This window comes from Panthera uncia, assembly GCF_023721935.1.
Source record: "Panthera uncia isolate 11264 chromosome B2 unlocalized genomic scaffold, Puncia_PCG_1.0 HiC_scaffold_24, whole genome shotgun sequence".
Taxonomy (NCBI): domain Eukaryota; kingdom Metazoa; phylum Chordata; class Mammalia; order Carnivora; family Felidae; genus Panthera; species Panthera uncia.
The window spans coordinates 66,978,933-67,003,300 of NW_026057580.1; the positions used below are offsets into that span (position 1 = coordinate 66,978,933).

Consider the following 24,368-nt stretch of genomic DNA (forward strand, 5'->3'; position numbering starts at 1 on the left):
AAAATTGTTGTTTTATTTTGTTGGACAATCTGTTTGTATTTATCATTGTTGATTGACTTCCATGCACAACTATGTAAAACATATATACACAAGTAAAATCAGGATATATTTTATCTTTTGAAAACTAAGACTTTCCTGAGTAGGGGCAATTTATAATAATAGATGCATTCAGCATGTGCTATTAATGCTGGAAAACAAATACTTGGTTTTAAAATGTCATTTGTGAGAACCTGAAAAGGGACAAGTGCTTTACAAACATAAACTGTTGTTTAGTGCAGGCCACCAGTGTTTGGCACACAGTGGGTTTCCAAAAAACAGATCTGTCTGAGGGCTAATTGTGATTTAACTCAAAGGCATGTTTCTCCTCATTTAAATTTTGATGACAATGTGTATATGAGAGGTTCAGAAAAGTTCTTGTCTCTGCCACCTTGTAAGCAGAAGTACTTTACTGTTTTTGAAGTAGAAATTAGCTGGAAAAATCACATAATTAAAACTGCATACTTTACAGTGTACCGAGGGGAACTATTTCAGTTTATTATTCAGATTCTGATGATTATTATAGGAGGTTCTTCGTGTGCCCTTAAGTACTTTGTCTTTAAAGTACTTTATAATTTTTAAAAATTCTTACAGCACTTTTTTTCTGCTTTAACTTGGACCTTTTTCCCCCCTCTGTTTCTTTCATGTTTGTGTTTTCTGGTTTTTAAATTCTTCTGATATTTGCAATCTTTCCCCAATTCCTTGCTATCTATTTCGTGATATTCCAGATTGTGTGGTACTTAGAAATTAGTATCGTATTATTCTCTGCATTCTTTTTCAAAGGAGGTAATCCTTGTTCCCTGTTTTCCTACAAAATGTATCCTTATGTGGAAGAATTAAAGCATTTTCCTAATGGGAAATTCCTTAGGTAAGAGTCTAAATCATGAAATTTGTTTATGCTAGAGAGGTCTTGGTGGAATTGACAGGAGGTGGAAAGCTGCTTTTATTTGGAGCGTGGCCATTTTCTCTCTGACCTTCTCTCTAAGGCTGCCTCTTCCTTTTCCTGATGAAATACAGTTTTAACACAATGAAATTCAGGTTTGTACTTAAAACATACATTGGAGGAAAACAATATCTAACAATGTCTCAGAGTCCAGGAATGAAACTCTGGATCAACTTTCTTAAAAATATATAAATTCATTTAATCCTCAGGGAAGGTAGATTTTGTTCATGCATTTATTATCAAAAGGGCTTCACCATAATCTGATAACCAAAAATAAAGAGTCTAGAGGCACACCTCACTCAGAGGGTAAGGCAGATATGTGTTCCTGAGGAGAATCAGGAATTAAAATCATCTCAGAAGTGGGAGAATAATATTAGATACCAAGACAGGGTGCTGGGTATGTAATTTATATTGTTTCACATGAGCCCTTATGTAGTACTTCTTTCATGACAGAGTAAAAGAAAATTTCCTAGGGTCATGTTAACATTTCTGATTTAATTAGGTTTCTTTTGATCTTGTTCCTTTTTGCTTTTAATTAAAAAAAATTTTTTTAAATGTTTATTTTTGAGAGACAGAGAGAGCATGAGTGGGGAAAGGGCAGAGAGAGAGGGAGACACAGAATCCGAAGCAAGCTCTAGGCTCTGAGCCTGTCAACACAGAGCCTGACATGGGACTCGAACCCATAAGCTGTGAGATCATGACCTGAGCCAAAGTGGGATGCTCAACCACCTAAGCCACCCAGGCGTCCCACTTTTGATCTTGTTCTTATAGGGAAACTTATTAATTTCCCACATAACAGGTTTTTTTAATTTTCTTTTTTTATTCTTTTTTTTCTTTTTTTTCTCTTTCGTTCTTTTCCTTATTTTTAATTTTATTTTTAATTTTTTAAAATTTACATCCAAATTAGTTCCCACATAGCAGCTTTTTAATGTACCATGCTATATATTGTCCTATTATAGCATGTGTTTCTCTTTATTACCCTCTCTCTGAACATCTGGTACTCATTCCTATATATGCAAGTTCAGACTCCTCCTCTGTCAATCTCACTGGCCCCCCAACTGCCAAAAAAGAAAAACAGAATTCTAGCTTCCCTCCAGGGGAACACCAAGCACTGTCTCAGAATTTCATACAAGCAAAATCCTATATATAATTTTTAATTGAATAGAAATATTCATTAATTCAGTATTTTATTAGTCTAACTTTCAAAAAGCTGATTCAAAATGTCCTCAAACACAATCCAAATAATACCAAGAATTACCAGAGATTTTAAAAACTATCCCAAAAGTTGACATGGAACACTTTTTAATATATATGTCTTTAAGTTTATTTTTTATTTATTTTGATAGAAATATAGAGAACAAGCGGGGGAGGGGCAGAGAGAGAGAGAGAGGGAGACAAAATACCAAGCAGGCCCCGCTCTGTCAGCGCAGATCCCGTCGGGGGCTCAAGGTCACGAATCATGAGATCATGACCTGAGCTGAAACCAAGAGTCAGATGCTTAACGGACTGAGCCCCCCAGGCACCCCTGACATGGAACACTTTTTATGGTTCATAATATTGTCTGGGTTACACAAGAACTAATTCCTGTAAGACATTATGTGTTTGTATGTAATCTATTTCAGTTGTAGTTTTATATCACATTAAATGTAGAAATCTTCCAGTACCTTTATAAATAAGTTCCAGATGTTTTGGACCCATCCAAAGAAGTTTTTAATCTTCTATAAAATAAACTCAGAAACTTTAAATTTAGCAAGTTACAAATGATAGGAAGCTTGAGTCCAGATATATGAACTTTTGCAGAAATTAAAACACCTGTCGTTGTCCCAAGTTTTCATTGTGTGAGAATTGCATGCTTACCTCAGAGATGAGCACAAAGCCATTCTCTTCCTGGTTACTTGGTGGATTGGGCTCAATAAGAATCCCATGTGTGGAATATGGTCTGCCAAAATCCAAACAGGTCGACTAAGCATTGGGCTTCCTGTTTGTATTTGGGTGGGGGCTTAGGCCAGTAATGTTTTTGAACTGCCTGGTATTTACCAAGGGTGGCCCTATCCCGTGCCTTCCAGAGAATTTTAGTGCTTCAGATTAGCTCTCTGCTTAAGAGCTAGTGACAGTGAGGTTATCATTTTTTATATGCAACGAGCATCTCTTTTCAGACAGGAAACACCACTGCCGAGGGGTACATGGGATGCTGCCCCAGGCTATTTTGCTGTCACTTCTGTGAGTAGTTAACGGTTTTTCATGGCTAGAGAAGGTCAGATCATGTTCGACTCCCTCATTCTTTCTCTCTTTTGCTTTTTTCATTCAGGAACTGAGTAGTATAGATTCTTTTTTCTAAGTCTGTTGAAGAAACTAGGGTTGGGAGTGGCGAGTGGGTTCCTATTCAAACATCGTATCTTTGTCACAGTCACGTACAAACACCCCACCCCCAGCACAGAGGCCATGGCCTCAGTGGAAGACTCTAAACTGAACCAAAAGGGGTGGGGAGAAAGTAACAGGTCTGGAATTTGATTTCATCCTACTTAACGGCTAATACGTTTGCCTGGTATGGTTTCATGGATGCTGACAGAAGATACTAGAGGCCGGTTCAGAGACAAAGGATTTTACTGCCCTTGTCATAGAGAGCATGTTGTGTGTTGGTTAGTGCCCTCCTTGCCCTGTAGTCCCATTGTGGGGAGAATGGGGAATTTTGCCAAGGGCCCAGATAAATACCTGTTTAGGCAGTGAACTGTATTATAGTAGAGGAACTCTGAGCTTAGAGAACATACCATGTTATAGCCAGAAGTAAGCAAGCCTGTTTTTTGTGTCAAGGGAGACATTGCCTCATTTCTTAAGGTTTCTCGTGCCAAACACAACCTTGAGATATGTTCAGAGCCTCGCATTCTTGGTGTGCTTAGCAAAATGTACAGGTGAGTGAGAGACCCGTGGAGGACCGTTTCTCCCAATAGGGGACATTAACCAGAGTTTTAACCTTAAAGAAGCTAGGCTTTCTCCCTTCATTTCTTTTGGCTCCTATCCACCAAATCATCCACCACTTCTAGAAATTATATCTAACCACATTATTCACTTATTTAATATTTTAATTAAATTGTCTCAAAACCATCTCACTTTCATGTTTATGGGAGCTATGGATCATATTGAAATGATGAAAAATATGTTACAACTTTTAGGCAAAGCCCAAATATTCACATATTTTTTACCTGGCTTAATATAGTACATGTATTTATCTTTCTTTTGAACCTAGTTCGAAAAGAAGTTTCTTCTTTTACCAATAGACATTTCATGACTCAAGTACTCTTAATCTCCCGCTTGGGAAATATTTATCCCAAATAGAAAATAATTTTTGAGAATATATTTTGAACATTAAAAAAAAAAAAGAGTTTGCTGCCCCAAACCACACAGCTTTAAGGTTACAGCTCTGTTTGAGGGAGAAGGGTCTGTGAAAACAAAGACTGGTGCTCACACATGTTAAAACATACTTCCCTGCGATTAAAAACTTCATATTTCTTGCCTGTGGTAGTCCCTACACACATTCTTCCCTCAACTGAGAGAACCAGATCAGTGAAAACTGAAAACATTTCTTAGCTCTGTTGTCATATCTTTTCATGCCTACAATTTTGGCGGAGAGCTCTCTTCTGTCTGGGAAGTTGCCACCGTCTACTTCACAGTCTCTAGGACATCCTGGGACCTTCTCCTCATTCCCCATCATTACCATTCCAGATGTCTCTGTCCCGGACATTGGAATTTACAGTGTCAGTCTTAGTTTTTCTTACCAGGTTAGAGTACCAACCCAGTCATTTCCTGTTCCAATTCCCACTGAAGACCCTCTAAAACATCTGCCAATAGAAGCAATGTAAAAACTGTTAAGTCTAGCTCCTTTCCTTTTAGACTGTAATTTCAGTTTCACGTACCTGACTGCCCAGAGTCCCAATAGCAGGCTGTGTACATCCCTCTTTGAAACAGTTTTTCTCTCATCATCTGTAAGTTTTTATAGTCCAGTGCCAGATATGGGCCCACTGTATTCTTTTCCCTTTAGTTCCCTGAATACTCTTCACGTGTCTTTTAAGAGTCTTCTACATTCATATTATTCCTACTTCTGACACTAGTTTTCATGGTGTCACAATGGAGTATTGATAGTATTGAAGGGAAAACACTACATAGTTCAAGAATATAACATTTGTTTAGTGGCAAAGGCTACAGAAACATATCCATGTGGTGATAGTTGCACAAAAACAGAGGATGACATAGCATATTCTCATTTGAAGTTGTAAGTTTTTCTGACACGTGAGGGCCCAGTAGCTGACAAGGACAAAGATCCCATCAGGTCACCTTTGTCATTCTTGGGTTGGTAGGTGGGGGGAGGGGGGTGGCGGGGAAGCAGGGAGGCTTACACCCTCCTGGTGAATCCTGACTGTTGTGGAGACTCTGGCTATTGTACAAGGCTGCTCACCAGGTACAGCGACCACGTGCAAACTCTAGGATATGCCTGAATGTTCACTGTCAATCAGTGTGAATCAAAGCTCAGTTTCTAATCCTTCATCAAGACCAGACACTAGGCCTTCCCGAAATCTGTTCCTTAAAGGGTAAGGAACAGAATTTCTCCCTCTGGCAGTTAAACTACCTTCATGGGGTTAAGATTGTTGATGTGGCTAATCCTTAAGCCTGGGGAAGGGAATAAGATGGTTGGGACATTTTTGATGTTTACAGATTAAACTTTATTCCTTTGTAGCATGATAACACAGAACATATCGGTTTATACACTTATGAGGTCATCATATTCATGAACTAAAATATTTACAGATAGAATAATACAGTGTGTGGGATTTGCTTCAGAATAATCCAAGGTGAGAGAATTATGGGAGGGAAGTGGTTTAGATGAAACAACATTGGCTATGAGTTGAGTGGGTGATTGTTTATGTTGAGTTTATTATACTACTATCTCTATATGTGTGTATGTGTGAAATTTCCCATTATAAAGTTTTTTTTTTTTTTAAAGATACAGAATCTTATCTTTTCTGATCATACTGGCAGGAATTTTATTAATTCTTTTGATTCTAAAGAAACAGCTTTTGTTATATTGATTTTCTCCATTGCTTTCTGTTTTCTATTTCATTGATTTTGGCACTTTTCTTTATCATTAATTTTATTCTGCTTAGTTTGGATTTAATTTGCTTTTCTTTTTCTAGTTTTTAAAGATAGAAATTTAAGTCCTTGATTTTAAAACTTTGTCCTTTTTTTTCAGTTTTTTATTATTTATTTTGAGAGTGAGAGAGAGTGTGCATATGCGCATGAGCGGGAGAAGGACGGAGAGAGAGGGAGAAAGAATCCTAAGCAGGCTCTGCACTGTCAGCGTGGAGCCTTATGGAGGGCTTCATCGTATGAACCTTGAGATCATGACCTGAACCAAAATCAAGAGTTGACTGCTTAACCAACTGAGCCACCCAGGCACCCCCTGCTCTTTTTATATAGCATTTTAATGCTATAAATTTTCTTCTGAGTACTATATTAATTGCATGTCATACATTTCAGTATGTCCTGTTTTCCCTTGTGATTTATTCTTTGACCCATGGATTGTTTTAAAATGTGTTGTTTAGCTTTCAAACATTTGATGATTTTTCTATACATACGTTGATTGCCTTTTCTTTTCTTTGTTTTTCTCCTTCCCCCTTCTTTTTATTTTTTTAAAGTTTTTACTTAAATTCCAGTTAACATACAGTGTAATATTAGTTTCAGGTGTACAATATAGTGATTCAACACTTCATACAACATTTGGTGCTCCATTCTAATTCTTTTTTGTTTTTTGTTTCTTTTTGACTTATGTTTTTTAATTTATTAATTTTAAAAAGCATCAAGAGCAATTAAAGTAGTTACTGTAATATATACTAAATATAACATCCACAAAGATGATAACATTAGGATTTTTTTTAATCCAAGTTAGTTAACATATATGTAACTATGATTTCAGGAATAGAATTTAGTGATTCATCACTTACATTTAACACCCAGTGCTCATCCCAACAAGTGCCCTGCTTAATGCCTCTCATCCATTTATCCTATCCCATCCTCTCACACAACACCCCACCAGCACCCCTCGGTTTGTTCTCTGTATTTAAGAGTCTCTTATAGTTTGCCTCCCTCTCTTTTTTTTATCTTGTTTTTGCTTCCCTTCCCCCATGGTCATCTGTTTTGTTTCTTAAATTCCACATATGAGTGAAATCTTATGTTTGTCTTTCTCTGATTTATTTCGCTTAGCATATTACACTCTAGTTCCATCCACATTGTTGCGAATGGCAAGATTTCATTCTTTTTGATTGCTGAGTAATATTCCATTGTGTGTGTGTGTGTGTGTGTGTGTGTGTGTGTGTGTGTGTATTTATCCATTCATCAGTCTATGGACATTTGGGCTCTTTCTGTACTTTGGCTATTGTTGATAGTGCTACGATAAACACTGGGGTGCATATGCCCCTTCAAATCAACACTCCTGTATCCTTTGGATAAATACCTAGTAATGCAATTGCTGGGTCATAGGGTAGTTTTATTTTTACCTTTTTGAGGAAACTCCATACTGTTTTCCAGAGTGGCTGCACCAGTTTGCATTCCCACCAGCAGTTGATTGCCTATTCTATAAATCTTGCTCTGAAGTCTATGCTTAGTATCAGTGTAGCCACTTCAGCTTTTTAAAATTAGCATTTATGTGATCTATCTTTTCCCATCCTTGTCTTGCAACCTATCTGTCTCATTATACTTAAAATGGTTTCTTGTAAGCAATACATGGTAGGGAATTTATTTTTTATGTAATCTGACATTCTCTTTCTTTCTTTTTTTAATGTTTATTTTTGAGAAAGAGAGAGCACAAGTGGGGCAGGGGCAGAGAGGGAGAGAGAGAGAGAGAATCCCCAGCAGGCTCCATGCTGTCAGTGCAGAGCCCAATGTGGGGTTTGATCTCACAAACCTGTGAGATCATGATCTGAACCAAAACCGATAGTCACATGCTTGACTGAGCCACACAGGTGCCCTGACATTCTCTTCCTTTAATGAGGTTGTTTAAACCATTTACATTTAATGTGATTATTGCTATGGTTGGGTTTAAATATGCCATTTATTTTTTCTGTTCTTCCCATTTACCTCTTTTTCTGACTTGTTTTATTTTTAAGATTCCATTTTATATCTTATATTAGCTTGTTTTTTTTTGTGGTTGCTTCAGAGTTTAGAGTAAGTCAGACACTTAACCAACTGAGCCACCCAGGCGCCCCCAAAGTATTTTCTAATTTCTTTTTGATTTCTGTTTCTTTTCCCCACTTGTTTCATTTAGGAGTGTACAGTTTAATTTTCATATATTTGTGATTCCAAAATACCTTTCTGTTATTTCTAATTTACTCCATTGTGATTGAAAAACATACTTCATATAATTTAATCTCTTTTTTTCTAATTAAAACATTTTTTAAAATGTTTATTGCCATGAGAGAGAGACAGAGTGTGAGAAGGGGAGGGGCAGAGAGAGAGGGAGACACAGAATGGAAAGCAGGCTCCAGGCTCTGAGCTGTCAGCACAGAGCCTGATGCAGGGCTCGAACCCATGAACCGTGAGATTGTGACCTGAGCTGAAGTCCGACACTTAACTGACTGGGCCACCCAGGTGCCCCTAATTTAACCTTTTTTAATTATTAAGGCTTGCTTTATGGGCTAGGATATGATCTTTCCTTCAGAATGTGCCATATACACTTGAGAATAATGTGTATTCTGCTGTAATTGAGTGGATTGTTTGTATAGATGTATGTTAGGTTTAGTTAGTGTATATTGTATTCTAAGTTTTTCTTTTTTTTTATGTTTATTTTTGAGAGAGAGAGAGAGAGAGAGAGAGAGAGAGAGAGAGAGAGGAGATGAACAGAGGAGGGACAGAGAGAGACACACACACTGAATCTGAAGCAGGCTCCAGGCTCTGAACTGTCACCACAGAGCCTGACACGGGGCTCGAACTCACAAACTGCAAGATGACGACCTAGGCCAAAGTTGGACACTTAACTGACTGAGCCACCTAGGCACCCCAGTTGTATTCTAAGTTTTATATTTCCTTTGATCTTCTCCTTAATTGTTGTATTCTTATTGAAAGTTGGGAGTGCCAGGCTGGCCCACTCTGTACATCATGTGACTCTTGATCTTGGGGTTGTAAGTTAAAGCCCCACATTGGGTGTAGAGATTACTTAAAAATAAAATCTTAATTAAAAAGTTGAAAAAAAAGTTGGATATTCAAGTCTCCCAACTATTATGCTACATTGTCTATTTCTCCCTTCACTTATGTCAGTTTTTGCCTCATGTATTTTGGGGCTCAGTTGTTAGGTACGTATGTTTGTAATTGTTATATTTATCCTTATGTATTGAAGTTTATCATTATGAAATTCCCTTTTAATCTCAAATCACATTTTTTGTTTTAAAGTCTGTGTTGTCTGGGGGCACCTGGGTGGCTCAGTCGGTTAAGCGTCCGACTTCAGCTCAGGTCACGATCTCACGGTCCGTGAGTTCGAGCCCCACGTTGGGCTCTGGGCTGATGGCTCAGAGCCTGGAGCCTGCTTCCGATTCTGTGTCTCCCTCTCTCTCTGCCCCTCCCCCGTTCATGCTCTGTCTCTCTCTGTCTCAAAAATAAAATAAACGTTAAAAAAAAATAAAAAAAGTCTGTGTTGTCTAATGTTAGTAGTGGTTGCTCTTTGTGTTGATACGTTTTTTTTTCCTTGTGTTTTTACTTTCAACCTAGTTGCATATTGAAACCTAAAGCATACCTCATATAGACAATATATTGTTGGATCTTGCTTTTTATTCATGCATAGTCTCTGCCTTTCAACTGAATTGTTTAATCCATTCACAAGTTATAGTATTATTGATATAGTTGGATTTACACTTGCTCTTTTACTTTATGTTTCATGCCTTTTTTCTTTGTTGGTTCTTCCTTTTACTGTTTTTACATTAAGTGAATATTTTTAGTGTAAATTTTAATCTTTTATTTTCTTCACTATTTTTTTTTTGTATTTCTTTTAGTGAAGAGCTATTTATCTCTGAGAAGTATAAAGTTTCATCAAACTGAAATGTCTCAAATTCAAAATGAAGCATTGTATGCTACTATATGTTTTGAGATTAAAAGGCCAATAATGGTAATAAGTCTGTATTCTCAGGCCACCTGTAGGAAAAAAAAAGTGCTCTATGGTGGAGGAATATAGTTGGTTCTCAAAAGTAGATGTACAATATCTTTCTTATAAGAACCCCTATTGATATTTTATGAATAAGTAAGGCTCTGTGACATTATAAACTTATAATTGTATGTTAGTAAGTAACAACAACTTTCTGCTTTATATCCTGTAGGACATAGGTAGGCTATTACGTCTGTTAAAATCACAAAATTGTCCTTTTGGACATAATTTAGATGTGCACTTAAATATTTATTAATCTTTTATTAACTTAGGGAGTACTGAATTAACAATTTCAAAGATTTGGAAATATTTGAAATACCTCCTAAAAAGTGGTATAGCCGCAAAAGAAACTCATCTTGTATAGACTTCGGTATCAGATTCCATCAGTCAGCTCAGCATAACTTTTATCTTCCATGCTTTTATTGAATGGTAATTTGACAATAGCATATCACAGTGTTTATTTTCCGCAGGCCAGACAGGACCAGAATAGAGCTGGCCCACCATTTCCAGCTAAACACACTGACAAAGTATTCAACTACATGGCTGTCTTCATCTAGTAAAGTGTAAATAAGCTATATACACAATGTGTACACGAGTAAATTATATGTATGCTTACACCTGTAAAAGTACAGAATAAAGTTCTTAGATTTCCATAGAATTCTTATATTCTTTTTTATTTCATCTTCAAATAGATTACATGTGTATAAAGGTCAGTCTTCAACATTAGGAAAGTTGATCTGGCAAAAGTCCTTGGTCTTTAGTTCCTTGCTGTGTACTTTTTTAACTGTTAAAACTCCCTTGTCCTCCCTTTCCCAGATGGATAGGACTGTTTTCTTCTCCTGAAGAGGAGTCAGAGCTTTTTGCTCCCTAGCTTCTTCCTCGTTTTTATTTATTTATTTTTGTAATCTTCAGTCATTCTAGCTTTTCTTAAATTTTATGAAAAGGAAATATTATTGTATCTACCAAGTTGCAGGTCTGCATGTTACACCACTGACTTATTTGTGGGGAAATGCAATATTTAGATTTAGTAGAAATTTTATATGGAGTTGGGGGCTGAGAAGAGGGGGTCAAGGTCTGGAATTTGAGAGCGAAAGGTGCTAGGTCCCACTTTCTGCATTAGACACAGGTCAAGATTAATGGAACCAGGTAAGTTACTCTCCAGGTGATTGAGAATGGTGGGAAATTTAGAGATTGAAATGGATCTCTGAACAGTCAATTAAGCCTTTGAGTGATTGAGAAGATAAATACTAGGACAAAATCCATTCTAACAACTGATTCCGTTATGTAAAACAAACCTACAGGATTTGAAATGCAACCAAATCTGTTTTATATTAAGGCAAATATAAACCAACTTAATCTTAGACCTGCCTCCAGCCCCAGATTATGTTTGGTAAAAGCACAAAGAGCTGTACAGCATGAATACACAAGGAATCAGTAGAGTGAGAAGGCTCACTGCCAGGGAAGTTTGGCACAAGAACTCTAAGAGGAAGGGGAAATTTCTCCCTCGTTGAATCAACTTTGGCTCTCTGGAATAGAGAACATGGAGAGAGAGGGACCAAGGAAAGCCAACCCTATTCTACTTGTTGATACCCTAACAAGCTGTTGATTTTAAAAAGGGGATAAAGGGGCAAAGTGTGGGTAGCATTCTGTTCCTCTGAGTCAATCCTAATGAAGTGGGAGGTTCTTGAAGAAATTAATTTCCATTTAAATTCATGTGTGACCCTCTTCTAGAAACCTCCACTTCTTTTGGAATTTTAGTTGAGAATTTCAAATGATCCAGCAATAATAAGGTCTTTTTTGACATGTTCTATTTCTCCAAGTTTTTTGTTGAATGCCTGATTTCCGCTATAGAAATTTTCTTAAAATTGGAATGACTGATTACTTTCCTTTCTGTTTACTAATTTAATATGGAAAAATAAATCATGGTTCTCATACTTCCAAAGCAATCAGGCTTTTAATCCAGGGTACTGTACTCACAGGTTTCCTGTAGGAGTTCATGCCAGATTTTCTGGCAATGAAACAGTGGTCGATTCCAGGGCTTTTCTGACTTAAAGACACAGCAGTACTACTTAGCACAAAGTAGAAACCTGCCCCTGCACTGCAGTTTCCACGCTTAACAAACAGTGACAGAAGCAATGAAATGGGTGGATTTTACCAGGGCGTTATAGAACGAAGGAAAAATAGTCTGGACTCTGCTTGGGCCCTGTGTACACTCCACCCCCCCCCCCCTAAAAAAAATCATCTGAAAAGAATGACTTTGCTTTTTCTTCAGAAATGACTTTAATTCTCTGACTTTTGATTATCTGTGGGCAGATTTTCTGTTTTGCATCCTATTTGCCCCAAACGCTGGCATACAGTAGCATCCCACTGGTGGGGCAATTACCTAGAATTGAAGGAAGTCACTTAAATTCTTTATCCCTACTCAGTTGTAGGAGCTTATGTGTCTGTTTTACCGGAGGGATACAATTCATAGCACCTGAGTTTAATTTCTGCATTTTCTCCTGATCATTTTCATGCTACTCAAGTCACTCTTTTATTTATTTGTTTATTTATTTATTAAGTTTTTATTTATTTTGACATAGAGAGACAACAATGAGCAGGGGAGTGGCAGAGAGGGAGAGAGAGAAAGAGAGAGAAAGAGAGAGAATGAGTCTCAAGCAGGCTCCGCACTGTCAGCACGGAGCCTGATGCAGAACTTGAACTCACGAACCGTGAAATCATGACCTGAGCCGAAATCAAGAGTCGGATGCTTAACCTACTAAGCCATCGAGGTGCCCCAACCCGTCACTCTTTCTTAAGACATGGCACTTTGTGGTTAAAATTGAACTACACGAAGCTGAAGAGAAAGTTTTCTTCCTTGCTATGTGACATGATATTCTTGTAGCCCTGAAAGAAAACTCTGAATTTAGCTTCCCTTTTACACTGAAAAAAAATCATTTAATTTAGTGCTATCTTTAGGCTGCAGCTTTTCCATGCAACTGCTGTTGACTACCAGGTATTATACCTTCTTCAAATTTGACTAGTTAGGGTAGAATATCTTTTAATTATGTTTATAACTTAGGTCTGATTTTAATCACTGTTTGTAGTTATGTATAACGTAGATCCTTGAGTATTTTTTGTACATTTGTTTTCTGAATATACCTATTGCCAACATTAGGTCTTGTGTCCCAAACACTTAATTTTTTGAAAACTGTCTGATCCTGTTCCTTCTTTGGAGCTTCACAGGCATGGTTGTATTTTTGAGGATAGATTGTTAGGTAAGATGGAGTCGTAGACTCATTCCCATTACTCCAGTTTTTCTCCATTATAAGTACCTTTCTTTTCCTATTTTGAGGTTAAAGTCATTTTCTCTGGTGGGAAATTTTATAATAATGTTATGTTCTTGAAATTTCCTACTTAAAAAAGTCAAGAGATCTTAGTGTTTTTAAAAATAATTGTTTTTTAATTTCAGAGAGAAAGAGTGTGAATGGGGGATAGGGAGAGAGGAAGGAAGGGAGAGAGAGAGACAGACAGACAGACAGACAGATAGACAGACAGACAGAATCTTAAGCAGACTCCACACTCAGCATGGAGCCTGACACAGGGCTCCATCCCGTGACCCTGGGATCATGACGTGAGCCGAAATCAAGAGTCGGACTCTCAATCAACTGAGCCACCCAGGCACCCCTTAAAAATGGTGTTTAAATTTTATGTATATCATAATGACATTTTACTAAGCAAATGCTTCTGGATTAACTACTGGATTAATTATATTTGTATTTTAAACCCCACCCACTTCCAAAAATAATTTGAGGCAACTTACATTAAAATCATTCATGTCCACTAAAATCAACTACAATGGAAGAGATGGGGAAAAAAAAAAAAACAACAAGTGTAGGCAAGGATGAGGAGCAAGTAGAACTTTCTGTATGTGCCCGTAAGAGAGTAAACTGCCATAACCATTTTGGAAAAGTGTCTGGCAATATTTACCAAGCTGAACATTGGTATGTCCTATGAGCAGCAATTCTAGTTATACAACCAACAGACACGTACACATAAGTTTACCAAAAGGCGCATGCTAGCATGTTCACATAGCGCTATTCATGGTTGTCCTGAACTGTAAGCTACGCAAATGCGCATTGTTCAGGACTGGATTGTGTCCTCCCCAAATCCATGGGTGAATCCCAACCCCCAGTGGGACTGTGTTTGGGGATAGGGCTTTTAAGTAGATAAATTGAATGAACGAAGCTAGACACATGTTAATAAGGGAAATGAGTTTATGTAAAGCAATAGGTACCCTAACACCCAACTTGAAAATAATTTAGGATACACTCATAATGATTTGATCGATATCAGTGCAAAATGGCATTTTCCTATGTCTGGAATATTTGTCAACCAGCAAAGATCAGATCTATCAGAGAGGCTGATTAATGCTATGTGTTTTAAAAACCTTCAATTAAAAAAAACCTTTTACCTATTAAATATTAGAGATACTTTTAAAATAATTTTATTTTGTATTTATTTTGTGTTGTTTCCTTTTTTAAACAATTTTTAAATGTTTATTTATTTTTGAGAGGGAAAGAGAGCATGAGCAGAAAGAGGCAGAGAGAGAGAGAGAGAGGGAGACAGAATCCGAAGAAGGTTCCCGGCTCTGAGTTGTCAGCACAGAGCCCAACGTGGGGCTTAAACTCACCAGCCCTGAGATCAATGTCTGAGCTGAAGTCGAATGCTCAACCGACTGAGCCACGCAGGTGCCCCTGTGTTGTTTCCTTTTAATATTTTCTACTATCAAAAGTGCATATCCAGTAGAGATCATTTTTATGTTGGTGAAATATACAGCATAATATGTTATAATATAATATATAAATGTACGTAAATCTGTATAAATATCTAAAAATCTCATAGTATATTGTAATCATGATAAGTCATGAATTTATTTTTATGCCATTTTTTTACAGGAAACTGCTGAAGCTTAGTAAAACCCTGTACAGAAAAATGATTCACTGTTTATTATTATGGACACACATTATTTGAAAACGCATAAAATATTGTGATGAATACAGAATAACTTATGATTTCAGGAATTGGAAACACTTTTTTGCAGGGATGCCCCCTGATTTTCCACCTGTGTGGTTACCCTCAACTCTCCTCTGGTTCTCCATGCCAGAAGGACTGCAGGTTTTCTTTGGAGTTTTAGTTGCCCTGAGCAGTCCTAACTTTACTGCCTTCAGTCTGAAAGTTGTAAAATGGGTAATTCACCCCATGTTTTTCCCTTTTCCCAAGTGTCAGTTCTTTCCAGAATCTGCCTGCTTCTGTTCACTGTCCAGTGCTTTCAGATTACCTATTTTCTCTTTTGTCTAGAGTTTATAGCTGCCATGGGCAGGAGGGTCACTGGGGGAAGTGCTGATTTGGTTCTACTGGACCAAGAACTCTTCTCACTTTTCTGAGAGCACACCCTCTACTATCTTACAAAGAAGGCTGCGTGGGAAATGGATTTTTTGAGAAATCACCTGTCCAAAAATATCTTTATTTTGCTTAATTAATAATTTGACTGGACATGGATAGTTTGGCAATAATTTCCCTTTAGAAAATTTTAGATGGCATACTATTATCTTTGTGCTTCCCTTATTACAGTTGCAAAGTTTGATGGGAATTGATACAATCAGTTTCTTGACCTTTTATATTTAAACTGTTTTTTCTTTTGAAGTTTTTGGAATATTCTTTTTGTATTCCTGGTTTCTGAAGTTTCATGGTAATATGCCTTGGAATGGAGCCTTTCCCCCCATTCTTTGTGCTCGGTGTTCACAGGACTTTTTTTTTTTTTTTTAATGTTTATTTTTGAGAGAGAGAGGGGGCAGAGGATCCAAAGCTGGCTCTGAGCTGACAGCAGTGAAGGGTTAGGGACTCAAACTCACGAACAGTGAGATCATGACCTGAGCCAAAGTCGGATGTTCACCCAACTGAGCAACCCAGGTACCCCTGGACTCTTTCAACTTAGACAAGCATGTTCTTCAGTTTTAGGAAATTTTATTTTTATTTTTTCAGTGCTGCTTCTTTTTTTTCTCCATAGGTTTTGGAGCTTCTCCTGGTTAGATATTGGACCTTCTGGATTTATTTTCTAATTCTTTTATTTTCTCCTCTGTCTCCTGTTTTTTTGTACTCCTTTTGTTCAGTTTTCTGGAAGATTACTTCAACCTTTTTCTTCTAATTCTTCTCCTGAACTTTTTATTTAACAGTCCTATTTAGAGCTCTTTTATATGCGCTAATTGTTCTTTCCGTTTACAGCATCCTTCTTTTTTTTTAATATTTTAAAAAAATTTTTTTAACGTTTATTTATTTTTGAGACAGAGAGAGACAGAGCATGAATGGGGGAGGGTCAGAGAGAGGGAGACACAGAATCTGAAACAGGCTCCGGGCTCTGAGCTGTCAGCACAGGGGCCCGATGCGGGGCTCGAACTCACGGACCGCGAGATCGTGACCTGAGCCGAAGTCGGCGCTCAACCGACTGAGCCACCCAGGCGCCCCCATCCTTCTTTATTCTGTGGATATAATATCTTTTTCTCTCTAGGTGTATTAGAGTGTATTTTTCTTTGTTTCCTCCAATATCCTTTTTTCTATTTCTTTATTTTGGTCTTTATCTTCTATCTTAGAGGTTTTCCTTAAATGCCTAGAAATACTTGGTTGTCCATTCACACTTAAGATTGAAGCATTAAAAAGCTGATTATGGATAGGGTGTTATTGATTGGTATGCTTCACTGGACGGTGGTAGACAAGGTGGCAAGTCAGGTTTTCCATGGAAGAATTCCTGATGTCACTATCTTACAAGTCTTTCTTTTGACTATTCATTTTCCTCCAGAGCGTTTCCTCCAATCTTTCTACTTCCTAGGGTAGAAATTTGGCTGGTAGGGTTCTGGATGCTGTAGAGGGAGGAACTGTTGGTTTTGCTATTTAATATGTAGGATTTCACTATGGTGTCTCTCCCCCTTTCTTCGTTGTTAAAACTGACCCAGATGCTAAACTTACCAGTTTCAGCTGGAATGGAGGAGGTATAGGAATCTTGCTATCCAGGTAAAGGCAGGGAGTCTAAAGAACTGTCTTTGTCTTATTTTCCAACAGTGCCCCTGTTTCCAGCCTGACTGATATCTTCAAGTATATCTGGTAGTGCTGAACCTTTGGAGAGTTTTTAGTGAGAATTGGCTTACTTCCTATTAGCTTAGCACTCCATCTCCCACCTTCTGATTTCTCAATCTACCAAGGTCCTACTCATACAAACAAACAAACAAACAAACAATGCCAGATTTTTCTTCTTTCAGGCTACCCTAATCTTTCCAAGTGATTGTTGTAGAGAACCTTTCCCCCATCACTTGTCTTTGAGAGAAGGTAAATCATCCTCTTCTTTCCTAAGGAGAAGGCACTTATAGCAATGGACAATCATCTAAACAAAATCAACAAGGAAACAGTGGCTTTGAATGTCACACTGGACCAGATGAATTTAACAGATATATTCGGAACATTCCATCTTAAAACAGCAGAACACACATTCTTTCAAGTGCATGTGGAACATTCTCCAGAATAGATCCCGTTAGGCCACAAAACCAGCCTCAAAAAATTCAAAAAGATTGAAGCTATACCATGCATCTTTTCTGACCACAGTGCTATGAAACTAGAAGCCAACCAGGAGAAAAAGTCCTAAGGGAAAGAAGGGAGGAAAAAGGGTCTTATCACAAATACTAGACACAAAGACCAATGACTCCTGATCCTGTTTCCCTTCCTTATAAAGATGCTGTGGTGTGGTGAAGAGACAGTAGCATTTGGAGTAGGGTTGATTCTCTTCATTATTTAACCCTGGGGGCAGGAATCTGGATCCAGTCATTGGTGGCACATTGGTGGTTCTCTTTAGACACTTGGGGGCACTAAGCACTTCTAGCCATCATCTTTGGACCTTAATTGCAGTTTCAGGACAAGAGGAAAAAGTTGCACTCAAAAACTGCGTAATATTTCATTGTGTGAGTGTATTCCTCATTGTGGGACATTAGTTTCTTTGTTTATTTGTTTTCACTGTTTTGATGTTAGCGGTGTCGCAATGAACAACCTTATAGTTGTTAACCATTATTATTTCCATAGGTGAAATTCTCATGAGTGAAATAGCCGTGTGATATGGTTTGCATGTTTTTAATGTTTTTATTACATATTATCTCGTTGCCCTGAACTCTTGTACCAATTTTATACTCCTCCCAGCAGTAAATGAAGAGGGTCCATTTTCCCCTTACCTAGGCTTGCTCTAGTATTTTTCTTATCTCTGCCAATTTAGATAAAAGAGTAAGGTCTCATGATTTTACTTTGCATTTGTTATCACTAATAAGAATGAATGATTTTACATAGGCTTCTTGCCCATTGAGCTATTTTTTTTTTAAAGTTTATTTATTTTGAGAGAGAAGGTGTGTATGCAAGCACTTGTGAGTGAGCACGAGTGGGGGAGGGTCAGGGAGCCAGAGAGAGAGGATACCAAGCAGGCTCCACACTGTCAGCACAGAGCCCGACCACAGAGTCCAACACGGGGCTCGAATCCACAAACCGTGAGATCATGAGCTGAGCTGAAATCAAGAGTAGGATGCTCAACTGACTAAGCCACCCAGGTACCCCATTGAGCTATTTTTTAATGCAATTTGTCTGTTCAGGTCCTTTATCAGTTTTTCTGTTGGGGTATTATATTAATTATTATTATTAATTATTATGATAATAATATGCCACAAATATTGCCACTGTGTTTTCTAATACTTTGTTGTTTTATTTCTAATACTTTGTTGTAAAGTTTTGTGTTTTAAGATCTTAGATAAGTGACTTAATTCTCTGAGTGTCAGTTTTCTGCTCTGTAAAAATGGGATAATAACACATACTACATGCATGGCAGGGTGGGGATAGTATAGGTAAATTAGCTGTTACATAATAGTTGCTCAATAAATACAGCTTTTGTTCTTCCTTGTGTGGCACATTGAAATAGTTGAGAATCATCTAAATATTTTTACTAGAATTACAAAGCATATTCAAAGATGTTTAAACCAGATATGAACTTGTATAATTAGTAAAACTCTGAATCTTTTAAACTAATATGGATAGGTAGGTTTTAATTTCTCTTTTTACTTTTCTAATTCTCATCCTTTTTTTTTAATGTTTATTTATTTATTTATTTTGAGAGAGAGAGAGAGAGAGAGAGAGCGTGCACAAGCAGGGGGAGGGGCAGAGAGAGAGGGAGAAAGAGAATCTCAAGCAGGCTCCATGCTGTCAATGCAGAGAGCCCAACATGGGGCTCAATTCCACCAACCGTGAGATCGTGACCTGAGCGGAAACCAAGAGTTGGACACTTAACTGACTGAACTACCCAGGCACCCCTCTAATTCTCATCCTTTAAAAAAAGGTTAGTTCTGGGGTGCCTGGGGGGCTCAGTCAGTTAAGCGTCTGACTTCAGCTTAGATCATGATCTCATGGTTTGTGAGTTCTAGCCTGGCATTGGGCTCTCTGCTGTCAGCACAGAGCCTGCTTCAGACCTTCTGTCCCCCTGCCCTCTCTGCCCCTCCTCTACTCTCTCTCTCTCTCTCTCTCTCTCTCAAAAATAAAGTGAAAAAAAAGTTAGCTCTGATTGATGCATCCTTTTAAGTAGGGAAATCTGGTCTGGTTGAGGGTGAAGACTAAGGTTTTCTTATAAATTACCTGTTAAGGAATTATGAATAAGTTTATTTCTGGTAGGGATTTCTTTCATATCATCCTCATTTATTTTGTGTCCATATGGATACATCTAATAGAACCAAAAAGGCATACCAGCCCCTCCTGTTTTTAAGACAATATGAAGCTGAGGTTCCTGTCCTTCAGCCAGTCAATAGAACTCACTCCCTGAGGTCAAGTACAAATTGGCTTAGATGGAAAACCGTCTATTCAATTGTACATTACACGAACTACTTTTGTGAACATTTATTTTTAGGCCACTATAGCAGTAAAAAATTTTATTTTGTATGTTATAATTTCTGAGTAACTTTTTATGATAATAGAATTTTTGTAAGATACTGCTATAATAAAAATAATTGTATCATTTCACATTATATACATTTCACATTTCACATGCAGTGTGCCATTTCACTTATAGTGAAATCATGTATAGTAATTTCATAGATGAGGTAGATGTGGCCTGACTAAAGTCTTATGAGCCTCATTTTAATGTTACAGTATATTAGAGCGCAGAGTAAAACAGAAATCACCACTGATGAAATTTGCAAGCAATTATTTATTGACCAAATATGCTTTTAGAAATGTAACCGTGTTCTGCCTTGGTTATTTTTCAGAATTCATTTCTCCCCTTCTGTTGGGTAACATGCCTATCCTAAGGAGAAGTTAACTTTCTACAAGCCGGCAGATATCCTTGGTGTCTGGCTTTGCTCCTTCTCTATATCCCTTAAAAAGTGCTTTGGCTTCTCCAAAAGTTGTTGCGTTTACGCCCATTACAAGGTGGAGACAATTCTAAATGAATTCTCAAGAATAACGTTGGCAAAGCCATCTAAACATACATGTGCTTGGTGTGGGCGTTGACATTTACATTGGCTTGTGTGATTTCTTTCTACCTTTAAAGTTGTTTTTTTGTCTCTATAATCACTTTCTGTAGTGCCATTTTATTATTTTAATGCTACCCTACTCAGATGTCATACAAGGCCTTACTTAAGTCAAATAGCATTTCCCCTGCAAAGTTAACCATTACAGATGATGTTTTTAAGATCCTTTCAGGTGGAATGGTTATTACATGGAATGTGACAATTCCATATCCTTCATAATAACTGAATAATAACATAACAAAATGCAAATGGCGTTTTAAAAGCATTTGCTGGAGAACAGTTGAAGAATTAGGTGCTGGTGTGTTAAATGCCTGCTACCTGATAATTATCTCAGGGAAGGAATGAGTTTAGTTTTGTTTAAACTTAATCTAAAGAAAAAATAATTTGTCATTTTAGTTTTCAGTAAGACTTTATTGAGATGATGTCCAGAATTGAGTTTAATTGCTTCCACACCTAGGTAAGAGTGACTTGTATGTCAAAATTAAGCATATCGGCAAGTTATCCTGTATAAGGTTGTATGTAGAGTTGACGTAAACTTATATTTGCACTTGAAGTTTTTTTTTAACAGCATTTATTTTTTTCTGCCGGTTATTTTATTGACAGTTAATTTATAAATCTCTCTTTAAAAAAAAAAAGTGACAGGAAAAAAGGCCATAGTGTTATCACATTTGTATTTGTGAGTTCCCTAAACCATATGGTGATTTGTAATTAGAATACAAAGGATTCTTTGATGAGACTAACTTCCCAGTAGCCGGCAAGTGGTAGGCATCTCAGAAGGAGAGAGTTTTCTTGAATTTCTGACAAGGACACTTTTGAGAGAAACTGTGTGGTCTATAATTGTCCTTATACTCGAAGTCTGATAAAGTTATTGATGTGCAGATCAAGTTGGTATTTCGAAGCTGGTCATTTAATTCTGGATGTTTGATCCTCTCAGCCAGTGGCTTGACTTGATTTTTTTTTTTTTTAAGCAGCTTCAATATTTAATTTCACATGTACCCTCTCAGTAGAGATTTCAAAGGATACTTTGCTGGATGCTTGACTGCCTTGTCTATTTGCTCTTGTTTTGCATGCAAGAGAGAGCCAGAAGCCTTTCTTCTCATTGTGTACACATAGTATTAATGGATTTACTCTGCCTGTATCGTCTCATTACTGGAAACAGCCAGAAGCACAGAAGTCTTTCAGTGTATGCAAATAAGGCAGAATCATCTACCTGAGAGTTAATATTCTCTGCTTTTAAGTGTATTCTAAATCTAATGTTTGTATTTAGAGCATAACATCCTGTTCTCTTTCTTTATGGGCAAAAAGCTAAGCAGGCTCAGGCAGCTGTTTGATGTTGGCTTCAAGTGTTATTAATTTCATATTCTATTATTCTTTTCACTGTAGCACAAGTGAAGCTGATGTGGAGGCTGTCATGGATAAGTTGTTTGATGAGCTGGCTCAGAAACAAAATGATTGTACGTAAGTTAATTTCTCTTGAAAGAGAATACATTTAGAACACAATGCCCAATCTCCACTGACCAATTAATAAGTTCCATTGCTGTATATGGGTTGATGCCACGCTCAAGTGGCAGTCATTGTATCAGCATTTTGTCTAATTTATGTGTTGAATCATGTGCTATTATTCATCAAGCTATGCATTTCCTATCTGTAAGAGATGAATTTTATAGTAATTATCCAGACAAGATTGAGTCTTTGTTCATGTTCCCATAGTAACTAGACCAAGGATTCTAAAAGTGCAAGGCAGAGAGCTGCGGCTGAATAAAGCCTGTGGAACTGTTGCCGACTGCACATTTGAAGAGCTGTGTGAGAGAGTAAGTATCCAGACACGTCCAGACTCATTGGCCTTTTCACATGTTAAAATACTTCATATTTTCCTCTCTGCCTGTTTCAGATTTTAAAATACCATTCACAGAGTCAGAACTGATTTAAAAGTCTCAGTAAGGGAAATACTCATCTGTATATGCCATGTCCCTTTTATAGATATTGGCTCAAAATTTGTACTTAGAGGGATGCTAAAGCAAAATTAGAAATATGGAGAGAACTATCAACTGTTGCTGGAAGTAAAACAAAAATCACTTTTAGGAATGTTCTGTAAAAGTCAAACATAAGAGAATTAGGTGTTTTTTTTTCTAAATTGAAGTGAGATTAGTATGTGGAACAAGGAAGATGAAGTAATACCACCATGATCCAAGGAAGTAGGACAGAAGAATTTCTGTCCCTCAGTCCCATTGCCCACCTGTTATTGCCATGACTTACCTATTTGGGTGAGGGTCAGAGAAAGTGAATTTCTCTAACTGTGCCATCTATATTATATAATAATATACTCAACAGAGAAAAAAATGTATATATACACACACATTCATATCAGTGAGAAAGACCTGGATTGTAACTTCATTATAGATATGAATTCTGTCTTTTAGAAGCTCTAGAATTGTCACTACTCAATGGATAGTCAATGTATTTATTGACTGTAAATCTTGAGAAGAATCCAAATTATACATAACTTTAAGCATAATTCCTCAGTTGTCATGTAAATAGTCTCCGACTTATCTTAAGTTTTAGGCAACTCAAAAAAGAATTTTTCAGCGAGTGGGAAGAAGAAAATCTTTATTTATAGTTGCCCACCATTTTATGAGTACTTTTCTTATAAGCTAATGACTTAATTACTTTTAGCCAGTGTAATTTTGTAATTTTTAAGTCAGAGATGAATCTAATCTGCAATTGTTATTACAGAAATAAAGCACTTCAGTAAGGTTTAAGAGCTAGTCACATCCTCTGACAGGGTGATGAGGTCACCCCTGGTAGTGAAAGTCGTTCTGGGTAATGTGGATCCTTCACACCTCTATGGGATCGTTTCATCAAGGTTGAATTTTATCTCTAGACAAAATTCTATGAATGCTTTCATTTAAGTTTTACTTACTTTGCCAGAGAAATAAACTTGAGAAAAATCTTATGTATTCAAAAGATGAGGCTCATCTTTCTTCCATAGAAGGACACCTAGGGAGGAGAGAAGAAGGACAGACCTGTTCCATTTTGGGGGAAGATGGTCTCCTGGAGCAGATACTGAGTATTTACCTATATTTTTTTATGTGATCATTATTTCAGGAGACACTTAGTACCAGGAAAAGCCCACTATTCAGGGACTCAGATCTTCATAGTTACTCTGTGGAGGTGGTGGGGAAGAAGGTGTTGCAGAGAATTCTTTTTCCTTTATTTACAAAATTTCAGAACAATTAAATAAATTCAGGTAGAAAGTTACTAGTATACATCTTACCTTTTTAAATCAAGTTATGGTATGAGTCAATCACGAGATTTTATCCCACCCTTTTCTTAGAATTCTGAGGGCCCATGTGAAACAAACTAGGTCTATGCATGTGCGTTGAAATTTTACATGTAACTGCTTATGTCCTAAATTCCTTATCACACATTCAACTGCATCCCATAAATTGGCATTGCAAGGCAGCTGAAGGACCAGAAGATGATTTTCAAGATGCCTTTCGGCACCAGGACTATGACTCTTTAACTTAAGGGTTGATGAAGAATGTGAGGAAGCAGAGAGAGGACAAAAAGAGTTAGGGATAATTTTTGACATTGGATTTGCACCCTTCCTACAAGAATCTGACCCACTCTCTAC

General features: G+C 37.3%; 1 protein-coding gene across 3 annotated transcripts in view; it reads left to right on the plus strand.

Annotated features, from left to right (window-relative positions):
• Nucleotides 1-24,368, plus strand: part of AFG1L (AFG1 like ATPase) — a 195,972-nt gene that overhangs the window by 139,856 nt on the left and 31,748 nt on the right. For all 3 annotated transcript variants that reach the window (XM_049654104.1, XM_049654106.1, XM_049654107.1), the window contains 2 exons: nucleotides 22,118-22,188; nucleotides 22,445-22,545. In XM_049654104.1, the coding sequence (XP_049510061.1) occupies nucleotides 22,118-22,188; nucleotides 22,445-22,545 (172 nt within the window). The remainder of the gene's footprint in view (nucleotides 1-22,117; nucleotides 22,189-22,444; nucleotides 22,546-24,368) is intronic.